Source organism: Trichosurus vulpecula, chromosome 5 (assembly GCF_011100635.1).
Source record: "Trichosurus vulpecula isolate mTriVul1 chromosome 5, mTriVul1.pri, whole genome shotgun sequence".
In the NCBI taxonomy this organism is placed as follows: domain Eukaryota; kingdom Metazoa; phylum Chordata; class Mammalia; order Diprotodontia; family Phalangeridae; genus Trichosurus; species Trichosurus vulpecula.
This window is the reverse complement of record NC_050577.1, coordinates 301,116,802-301,127,646: the sequence shown is the minus strand read 5'-3', so window position 1 is coordinate 301,127,646 and position 10,845 is coordinate 301,116,802. Positions and strand designations below refer to the sequence as shown.

Below are 10,845 nucleotides of genomic sequence, written 5' to 3'. Positions count from 1 at the left end.
AGGATGACCCATCACCTGAGGGTCAGAGCCTAGATTTAGGTTTGTAGTAGATAGGTAGAACTGGACTAGCATTGCCTGCTGGCCACTGAGAGGTTGACCGAGGTCCCACAGCCAGGATGTATAAAGAGGCAGGGCCCAAACACAGATCTTCCTGCCTGGGAGATTGAACTCCTCTCTCTACCCCTTGCCTTCATTCTACAGGTGGAGAAAGTGAGGTTTAGAGAGGAAAAAAGGACTTATCCAGGGTCATGCAACTAAGTAAATGCTGAATGTCTGAGATGCCAAGTCCCAGTACTGGGAATACGTTGATTATTCTTTAAACATTCTTGGAGTAACACAGGAAGTCCTAAGGGGAAAGAGCCCGGAACAGAGATTGGGAAGAGCTGTAGGGTCAGACATGGGCTCTGCAGCTTACTGCCTATGTGAAAACCTCGGGCAAGTCACTTCATTCATTTTTCCATCTGTTGTCGTTCATTCGTCATTTTTGAAGAGAACCAAGGACACCAAGGGGTGAAGTCTTGCCTCGTGAGTGAATTGGATTGCACAAAGCCTCACTTTCTCTTCCAGAGTCATCCACGTCCAGCGGCAGGACAAGTCAGGATGACCAGCAATGGCGCCAGGGGCAGTGAACGACCTTGGCATCTTCAATGGCTGACCAAGCTCCAAGGGCTCCATGGCTCCAGCTTCAGCTGCCTTCCTGTCCCATTGGAACAGACTGTTCTCATCGGCCCATTCTCACCAGGGGATGTTTTCATATGCTTGGATGGTGTAGCCGGTAGGCCAAGAGGTTTTACCCAGGTTACCTCTCTGAGCCTCAGTTGCTTAAGCTGTCAAATGACTTTTATTGTATTATGTATTACGTATCATTTATTATATATTATTAATCCTCGCACTAACATAGGGAAGGGTCCGCTTTGTCAACCTTGGACCGCCATACAAATGGCGGCTATCGCCTTTATTATTATATTACTAAAATTCATTATATTTATTATTATAGATGACAAGAGAGAGAGAGGCAGAGGGCGCTGCAGGGCGGCGGAACTTTTCCCCCGGACTCCGGTTTCCGCGTACGCAGCCCGGATCGAGGTGCGCGCGCACCCACGCGGCCTTCCGCACAGGCGCGTCGGGCCGTTGCTAGACAACGGGCGCCGGCGGTGGCGGCGTCGGTCATGGGGTCAATCATGGCGGCCCGGCTCGGCGCTGGGGCCGCAAGCACGCTCCTGAGGCGCCTCTGGTCCTCGCGAGCCCGGGACCCCGCGGGGCCGCCGCCGCCGTCCGAGGTAGTGGACGTGGAGGCGCTGCTGAAGGACGCCACGGTGGGCGAGGGCCCGAAGCAGGGGCCTCGATCTCGGCCGGGTCCCGAGACCACCTCGGTGCTGCTCTTCCCGGGTCAGGGCAGCCAGGCCGTGGGCATGGGGCGCGCGCTCCTACGCTACCCGGGCGCGCGCGCGCTCTACGAGGCCGCCGAGCGCGTGCTGGGTTACGATCTGCTGGAACTGAGCCTGCGCGGCCCGCGCGAGGAGCTGGAGCGCACGGCGCGCTGTCAGCCGGCGCTCTACGTGGTCTCGCTCGCAGCGCTGGAGGCGCTTCGCCACCGGCAGCCGGAGGTAAGCCCCGCCCCCACGCGCTGCGCCTGCGCGCTCTCCCTGCCACCGTGCCCCGCCCCCGCCCCCGCCCCCACCAGCTGTAAGCTAGGACTCTTAGTAATAGACAAGTGGCTGTCCCGTCCCGGGGCTGTTGTGCCGCCCAGGGAAAATTGCGTAAAGCGCTCCGCAGACGATTAAGACAGTGTGAATGTCAGAGGAAGGAAGGAAGGAAGGCGTTGGAAAATCCCAAAAAGCAGCTGCGCCCAGATTCGCTTTGTTTTCATCGGTCGGGTCGGAGCTTTTCTCAAAGCGAGGGGAGGGATCGACTTAGCGTTGTCTGTCGTTTGAGATTCTTGGCAGCTGCACGTTCGTTTCAGACTGTAGTGACCCACATCGTTGGCATTGCGAATGTCCAGTCGTTTTTCAGTGGGGTCCGACTCTGTGACCGCGTGGGCGTTTCTTGGTAAAGACGCGGGGGGGGGGTGCCATTTCCTTTTTCAGATGAGGAAACTGAGGCAACCAGGGTTCAGGGACTTGCCCAGGGTCACTCACACATCCAGTCAGTGTCAGAGCCCAGATCTGAGTTCAGAAAGGCCGTTCTTCCTGACTCCGGGCCCAGCGCTCTGCCCATCCGGCCGCCCGGCCGCCCAGCTGCCCTGCACTCAAAATGTCAAATGCTCGTGGATTAGTTGGTCGTTCCAGCCAGTTCTAGTGCTCTTTGATTTTTTAGGCTCCAGCGATGTCAGATAGGGAAGGGAGATGATGCCGTTTGGGGCTACTGGGAGCCCCCAAAAGTCAGGGTGCAGGGCAGCATCCTCCTGGAATGAATTCAGGGGCTCAAACCTTGCAGCCAAGGGACAGCTTGTTGTAAGGCCGATAGGAGTGGGCAGGGTTCCTAGTGAACCTGCCGCTTAATGGGGTGAGACTGGTGCTCACACGCAAAAGGGACAGTGGAAGGATTGGACAGGATTGAGGAGTGGTGAGCAGTCTGGGGTGGGCCCAGAGCTGAGTGAAAGGACTGCCAAGTTAGCTAATTAAGTGATGGGGTGGGCCAGGCTGGGCCAAGGGCTTTGGGCAGAGGTGCCAGTGACCTGGGCTGCTGAAACATGTGGGAAAATTCAGGGGCAGGGCTGCTTTCTGCTTTCAGACCTACTTAGTCTTTTCCTTTTAGGGATCCAGGTCCCATCACCCCATCAGTGGAGGAGGATTTCAAGTCAGATTTGGAAGAACTAGAACCCTTGAGTTGACAGGTTCATGGGGCACAACGAGAAAGGATCTCAGACCTGAAAATCCAAATGTTTGCTTAATGCACATATTGAGATGGACCATAGATTAGCAAAGAGGGAGGGAGGAAGGACAGCAGCATTCCAGGTTATGAGAATGATGTGCGGGGGCCTGTCAGGCAGCAGGAATTGATTAATTGGAGTTGGAAAGGGTTGGGGGGCAAGAGGGTTGTATTGGGAAAGGTGGACAGTGAGGGAACAAAGGGAGAGAGGCCTTACTCAGACCCCACCAGAGTTTCCATGTTAATCCCTTCCCCACATCCCCATGGTGCTCACAGATTACTGATGGTTCTCTTCTGTGGTCTCCCACTTTGGTTCATCCTCTCTACCATGGTCCAGTTGGCAGTCAACAAGAAGCATTTGTGCCAGGTTCTGTGTTAACTGCTGAGGATAGAAATAGACACAGAAAGAAAGATAGTCCCTGCCTTCAGCAAGCTTACACTCTAAGGGGAAAAGACAACACTAATAGGATGTGATGGGGCATGGGGACAAGATCCTGAGAGTCAGAAGCAGAGCCAAGAGAGGAATGAGGCCTGGCTGGTCTGGGCCTCTCCTCAAAATGAACATTCCAGGAGGACCTCAGCAATGGGAGAAAAGGGCCACAGGGCACAGGGACCCTCCAGGGTGACAAGGCTATAGGCACTGAGGAACAGAAAGTGTGTTTTTCCCACAACCCAAACGTGGGCTGTTGAAAATGCTTCATTCCGTATTGGAAGAGTCAGTTTCCCTTGCAATGCTGTCACCAAGAAGGGACCTTGACCCTCCTTAGGAGCGTAGGATTCCTTGTTCCTCACAGAGGAGCATCAGGACACCGTGTCAAACTCGGCCTCCAGCTCGCCCAGCTGATTTCAGGTCCCGCTTTCATGGCTTGACCTTGTGTTATGCATCTCTCACCACAGGCTATTGAGAATTGTGTTGCTGCAGCTGGATTCAGCGTCGGAGAGTTTGCAGCCCTTGTGTTTGCTGGTGCCTTAGAGTTTGAAGAAGGTACTTAAGGACATTGGTTGGATCTTGCCATGGGGATGTGGCAGGCATGGGCCTTTGTGCCATTATCTGAGTGATGGCGGTCCTGCCTTGGGAGTCAGAGGGTTAGAGTTGGGAGGGAGTGATGTGGAATGGGTAGAGCGCCAACCCCAGAAGAGCTGTGACTTGGTGTGACCCTTGCTGTGACTTGGAGCATGTCCCTTCGCTTGGCTCAGCTTCAGTTTCCTAATCTATAAAGTGGCCATTGTAGTGTAGAGGCAGCATGGCTCTGAGGGTTGACCTTGGAGCCAAGAAGGTCTCAGTTCTAACCTGTCCCTGATACCCGCTGGCATAGCACCCTAGCTCAGGCAGTGACCTTACCCAGTGGGCCCCTGGCTGAGCCAGTTAATGCGCCTCCAAGGCTGAACAGAAAAAGAAGCCAAGCTCTGAGGAGGTCCTTTCTTCTCCCTTCTGCCAGATGCTCTCATCCTGTCTCAGGAAGTGCAGAGTTCAGTGGAGCCCAAGTGTTACTGTGAGTGTGGTTCACTCCCTAGCGCATTTCGGCCCTTATGTACTTTCTCCCACCTTCCCAGGTGCCTTAGCCTCCTGCCACACTGTGTGAACTCCCGAAGCTCCCTCTGCCATTCCTCAAAGGTACCCACCCTCCCCACCCTCCCCCAAACCACTCACAGCTCTGTTCTTTTGTCACAGTATCAGTCATATCCCTTGATCGCTCCACTGAGCTCCTTTGCTCTGTCGTCATCCCTGTCACTTACCCAGGGCTGGCCCTGGGCCCTCTTCCCTTCTTTCCCTGCTCTCCATTCTCTTTGGTAACTTGGTCAGCTCTCACGGCTTCAGTAATTCTTGAGATCCCAGATCCATAAATCTCAGCCCAGTCTCTCCCCTGAGCTCCGTTCCCACATCATCACCTGCCGGTTGGACATTTTGAACTAGATGCCCCACAGACTCACCTTGTCCACAACAGAAGTCCCTTCTTCAGAAACAAATTCAACAAGAGCGCTGCCCTCACTTTGTCGCCACACCCTGAGGACCACGGGACCTTCCAGCTGAGACCTTCCCTGTGTCTCCTTGTCTCCCCCACCAGAATGGAAGCTTCCTGAGGGCAGCGCTGGCCTTACTCTCGGTTGTGTCCCCAGCACACTCAGCAGAGGCCTGGCACATAGTGAGTCCTTGAGGAGTCCTTTGTTATTTACTTCCCCTCACCACTCATTCCTCTCCCAAACTTTCCTATTGCTATCAAGGGCTCCACTGTCCTTCCAGTCATCCCAATTCACATGCACGATGTCACCCCCCTGCTCCAGCTCTCTCGGCCCCTGTGTCTTCAGTTGCCAGATCTTGTACTTTCTGTCTCCTGGCATATCTCACTTCCACCAGCCCTTCTCTCCATTCACGTCGCCCCCACACAGCTCAGGCCACGACCTTCTAACGTTTCACCTAGCCCACTGCGGTGGCTGCTGGTCACCTCTCTGCCTCCAGACTCTCCCCACTGCAGCTCATCCTCCCCAGGACCACCAAGATGATTCTCCTAGAGCCTCGATCTGATCACACCAGCTCTGTTCATTACACTCCAGTGGTGCCCTTATAACTCTAACATCAAATCTAAAATCCTTTATTTGACATTGAAACCTCGCAACCTGAGCCCTTCCCACCTCTCCAGCCTTCTTCTACGTTCTGTGTTCTCTGCAATCCAGCTGTCCCAGACTGCCTGCCGTTCCTCGAGTACATCACTCAGCTACAGTCTCTAGGCCTTTGTCCCAGCTGTCCCTCTCCTCTGACATGCCCTCCCTCCTCACCTCCACCTCTTCATTAAGCTTCAGCTTAAGTATGAGGCCCTTCCTGCTGCTGGCAGCTAAGCCCTCAGGCTCTGGGGCCCTCCCCCCCCAATTCCCTGGCAGTCATTGTGGATGTGTTATCTCTGTACATGTATATGTACCTATGTGCCTGCTGTCTTTCCCAATAGAATAGAAGCTCTTTGGGAGCAAGGACTGTTCCTCTGAATCCTCAGTGTACTCTAGCTGCTTATTAAATACTTATTGCTTGCTTGACCCCATGCCTTCCCGTCTCTTGTTCCAGCAGCCCTCCTCTCTCTGTCTCTCTGTCTCTCCCCTGCCCTTCTCTTTCTTTTCTTTCTCTCTTTCCCCCTCCCCTCTCTCCCTTCTCTCTCTTCTCTCTCTGTCTCTCTCTCTCTATCTCTCTCTCTCCCCCCCCCACCTCCCCACTCTGTGTCTGACTCTCCCTCCCCCTCCCTTCTCTGTCTCTCCTCTTCCTCCTCTCTCTCTCTCTCTCTCTCTCTCTCTCTCTCTGTCTCTCTCTTTCTCTCCTCTCTCTCTCTTTCCCCTGCCCACTTCCACCTCCCCACCCCATCTTCTTTTCCTCTCCCCGCAGAGGTGCTGAGATCATTCCAACGATTGTCAGTGAGGGGCATAACTCCAATGTAGATGCTTGAGGGGTCTGCCAGGCTCTCGCCTCCCCACCGCAGTCCTGTGAGGGTCACCATTCCAGTTGGCCACATGAAGAAACTGAGGCTTGGACAGAATGGACCTTGCCTCAGGTCACATGGCTGGTGGTGTTTGAGGCAGATTTGGAAACTCGGTGTCTTCCAGCCATGCCTCAGTCCCAACCATCTGTCCCGTGGATTCTCTTGTGCTGCTCTCTCCTCCTTGTCTCTGCTGAACTGCCTGTGAGGGAAGTGGACGTGAAGGACCAGCCATGTGGGCTGGTGGAGAGGCAGTGCCCAGTGACCTCTGAAGGCCCCTTCTGATTCTGGGAGGCCATCATTCCACAGGCCATTGTTTAGTAGGAAATGAAGGGCCGCTTCTGCAGAGCTCAAAATCCCCTGACTGCCTTTTGGCCGGTCTTTCTGCCTCAGTTTCTTTCCTCTCCAGCCTAGCCTCCACTCAGCTGCCAAGGCAATCTTTGTAAAGCCAGGGTCCAGCCACATTGTGCCCTATCCAGTCTTCTCCATTGGCACCCAGTTACCTTTCTGTCTTTCCAGCCGGCATAAACTTAACTCCCTCCCACTCAGCTCTCCAGTCCAGCACACCAACTGGGGCTCCCCATGGTCACCTTCGTGGTGCCTGGCCCTGGGCTGGTCCCCTCTGCCTCCTGGGGTCTCCTGTCAGAAGCCATCCCAGGCCACCCAGCCTGTGGTGCCTTCTCCCCTGACATTACCTCCCATTTCCACTGTCTGTATCCCTCACATCCCTGGCTGTTTACCTCATGTCTCCAGCACTGGAATATGAGCCCCTTGAGGGCAGGGACCATTTTTGCTTTGTCTTTTGAACTGCTGACCCTCAGCACAGAGCATGGGGGGGGGGGCGGGCAGAGCATCATAAAAGCACATCATGTGACTGGTTGCCTTTGCTCCTTGTTAGGGCTGCACGCGGTCAAAGTCCGTGCCGAGGCCATGCAGGAAGCGTCTTCGGCCGTTCCTAGCGGGATGCTCTCAGTCCTCGGGAGGCCTCAGACCCAGTATAAGGTGGCATGCCTGGATGCTCGAGAGCACTGCCAGGCCCTGGGCATCGAGGAGCCCGTCTGTGAGGTGGCCAACTATCTGTTCCCTGACTGCCGAGTGATCTCTGGTCACCTCCAGGTGAGTGTCCTCCCTCCTTGAAACATCACAGGGCTCTGGGGAATTTAAGGATGTGGAAGCGGTGGAAGTGAGACACCATATGCTTCTTCCCCCCAGAGCTCCTGGGAATCTCCCAACAACCCTGGGAGTGATTCGAGGAGCCTGGGTGGGGACCCCCTCCACCAGGGCATCCTGCCGTCCCCCTTAGAGCAGCTATAGAGTCCTCCCCTGTGGCCAAGCCACAGAAGCCTTCCCAGCATAGGAGGGGCTCACGGTCAGCCAGCAGGGCCTTGGAAAGCCTAGGGGTCAGTGTGGTGTCAGAGAAGGATGTAATGGAAGAAATAGGTGGTGCAGGCTTTAGTCTTCAGGTTTTACAGCAGGAGAAACCAAGACTGAGCAGTGACTTCTGTGACACTCCCAGGCCCCACAACCAGTGGGCAGCTGAGGCAGGGCTTGACCAGTCTCCAGCTCCTAGTCCTTGGCCCTTTCCACATCATCCCTGGGGGGCATCCCCTCCACCCCCAGCCTGGGGGATGCCTGGTGCCCCGGTGGCCTTTAGACAGAGCTGGCAGACACAAGGAAGTGTGCCAGAGTGGAAGGGATGCTGTCCCCAGGCTCAGATGCCTGCTGTGACCTCAGGTAGGTGACCTCAGGCCTTGGCTTCCTTCTCTGTTGAGCTGAACTGGACCATCTGTCTCCAAGCCCCCTCCGGCTGCGAGCTTAAATGTTGGTCTCTAACAAGCTTCACATCTGACCAGGCCTGATAGAGAATGGTCCAGTGCTCGAGGCAAGTCCAAATGTAGTGACCAACCACTGCCCTCCCCATCCCGAGTTTTCTCCATTTTGTGGTAAGGAGCGAGGAGACCAGGGAACCTTGGGCATCCTCCCCCGGGGAAGGCAGTGCGTGCTTCCCTAGGCGCAGCATCTGGGAAGCGGCCATACTGAGGGACAGCGCACGTGCCCTTGGCTTCCTCTGTGTTTGAGGCGGGGTGAACCCAGCTCTGCCACAAGCCAGTCACATAGCCTCAGACAAGCCACTGCTGCCCGTTGGGCCTTCTTTCTCCATTTCTAAAATAAGCTTGGATTTGAAGAGGCACGGATCCGACCTTGACCGTCCCAGCTCGGCCATTGTCTGACCAAAGCTCCCAGAGAGGTGGCCCGTGGGGTAGGTGCCTCTCCCCTTCCCCGGGATCCCAGCATCCAGAGACCTTGGACTCCTCTGGTCCTTACTCTGCAGGCAGTAGATCTGAGGTTCACAGAGAGGATGAAACTTGCTTGAGGCCACAGGTGTCCCCGGCTCCAGGACACAGGGCTCCTTCCCCTGCGTTATATTGCTGCCCTTAATGAGCATCTGGATCCCAGAAATCCTGGGAGGAACAGGTGAGAGCTGTCCTAACCTTGCTTTTTTTATTTTTTTAATCACAATCTTTTCAGGATGCACCCATAGCCCCTCATCCGTGTACCAAGGGTCCGTGGTGAAGCACAGTGGGGGACCAAGGGTCGAGCTTCTGTGCCCCAGGCCCTCTGCTGAGAGGAGGGCATGCGTCACGTCCTTGACTGACCCCCAGTCCCCGGGACCCAAGGGTCTCAGAGCTAGGGCAGGGTCAACCAAGACGGGTCATTCCTGTCCATCTGAAACCAGCTGCTTTTATTTCTGGCCTCACGCAGGTGCCCCTGTGTTCCTTGAATTCCTCTTGTTCCTGCCCTGCTGCATTCAGGTGCCACAGTCAGCTTAGTCAGCCATCCCTTAACTGATGGGCACCCAGTTCGTTCCCAGTGTCCCGATACCCCTGCTATCGTGAATGGTTTGTTCTACATTTTATTTTGTTCCATTTACAGCTCCACCAACAATGCATGAGTGCTGCCTATCTCCTGCAGCCTCTCCAGTCAGGCACAGGCCACAGCCCTTTTTGTTGGTCACTTGCTCTCCCCTTTCTTGTTAGAAGGCTAAAGCTGAAGTTATTTTTGAGGAGGAGCCTGGTTTTTTTCCTTGGAGGCTCAGTGTAGATCACACATTTACTTCCTCTGAACTGTGCTCCCTGTGGGTCTGACCCAGCTGGTCCTGGCCTTTCTGCATTTGCATAGGCCATACGCCATACCTGGAACCCACTCCACCTCCCCTCCTTGGCCTGCTGAAATTCTTCTCTTTCTTCAGTGCTCAGTTCAGACATCCCCTCCTCCTGGAAGCCTCCCCTGATCCCCACAGCTTGAACTCATTTCTCCTTTCTCCCATTTTCACAGAGTGCTCTGTGGCCATTCTCCCATGGATCACATATTCATTTAGAGAGGTGCTTTATCCATCCTCCCTGTTTGAGTGTAAGCCTCTCCATGACAGGGGCTGCTCTTTGGGCTCTTTATCAGCATTCAGTAGAATGAGTTTAGAAAGAAGGGGTGGCTGTGCCTGGGGGCCTAGACCTAGAAGGAGGTGATAGGTTCATATGGTGGGAGGGGGCCTAGCGATGGAGCTGAATGGTTCTCAGAGGCCAGCCTGCTTCTTGACTGACTGATGGATGGAGGCCATTTAGGCCTGGAATTTGCCCCTGGTTCTCTTTCTACCATCCCCCCAGGGACACCAGGGGTCTTGTCCCAGCCCTGCTACTGAGGAACTCCCTTTTCTGGGTCTCAGTTAAGTCTGGGATCAATAATCCCTACCCTTTTCTCTAAGGTCATAAGGCCAGGATGAAGTTCTCCGGTTGGGCCCTAAGAGTCTTCCTTCCCTAGGTCAGACTGAAAACAGGCCACTGCCTGCCCCTGATGGTTGCGGCCCTCACACCTTCACTTATTTGTTCTGTCCCAGGCCCTGCACTTCCTACAGAAGAATTCCTCCAGGTACCACTTCAGGAGGACCAGGATGCTGCCAGTCAGTGGAGGCTTCCACACACGTCTCATGGAGCCTGCTATGGAGCCACTGGCTCAAGTCTTAAAGAAAGTGGACATAAAGAAACCTTTGATTTCTGTCTATTCCAATGTGGATGGAAGTAAGTACCTGCATGCCAGACACATCCAGCAGCTGCTGGTGAAGCAGGTCGTGTTCCCCGTGAAGTGGGAGCAGACCATGCACACCATTTACGAGCGGAGGAAGGGGACAGGGTTCCCGCAGACGTTTGAAGTGGGGCCTGGGAAGCAGCTAGGGACCATCCTAAAGAACTGTAACCTCAAAGCTTGGAAGGCCTACAGTCATGTGGAAGTGATGGAAGAGGAGGAGCAGGAGGACCCAGACATCCAGCCAAGGCCGCTCTAGCTCTGTTGGGACTGGTTGGAAGAGCAAGGCCAGGGCTGGGCTGCTGGTGCTTCGGTGGTGCTGGAGCCACCCCCTGGCCCTCTGTCAGGCCAGCCTCCCACCCTCCCAGGCTGCTCTCTGGATCGGCTTTGGGTTGGCTGGCCCCAAAGGGAGATAAAAATGGAGACTGCGTTCTGAGCA

At 55.0% G+C, this 10,845-nt stretch overlaps 1 protein-coding gene across 1 annotated transcript; it reads left to right on the top strand.

Moving 5' to 3' along the window:
• Positions 1–1,181: 1,181 nt before the first annotated feature.
• On the top strand, positions 1,182–10,845 carry MCAT (malonyl-CoA-acyl carrier protein transacylase). The gene is given in 6 exon segments (XM_036761104.1): positions 1,182–1,607; positions 3,769–3,856; positions 7,228–7,445; positions 10,222–10,643; positions 10,645–10,802; positions 10,805–10,845. Coding segments are annotated over 6 exon segments (1,350 nt in total). The 3' UTR covers positions 10,843–10,845.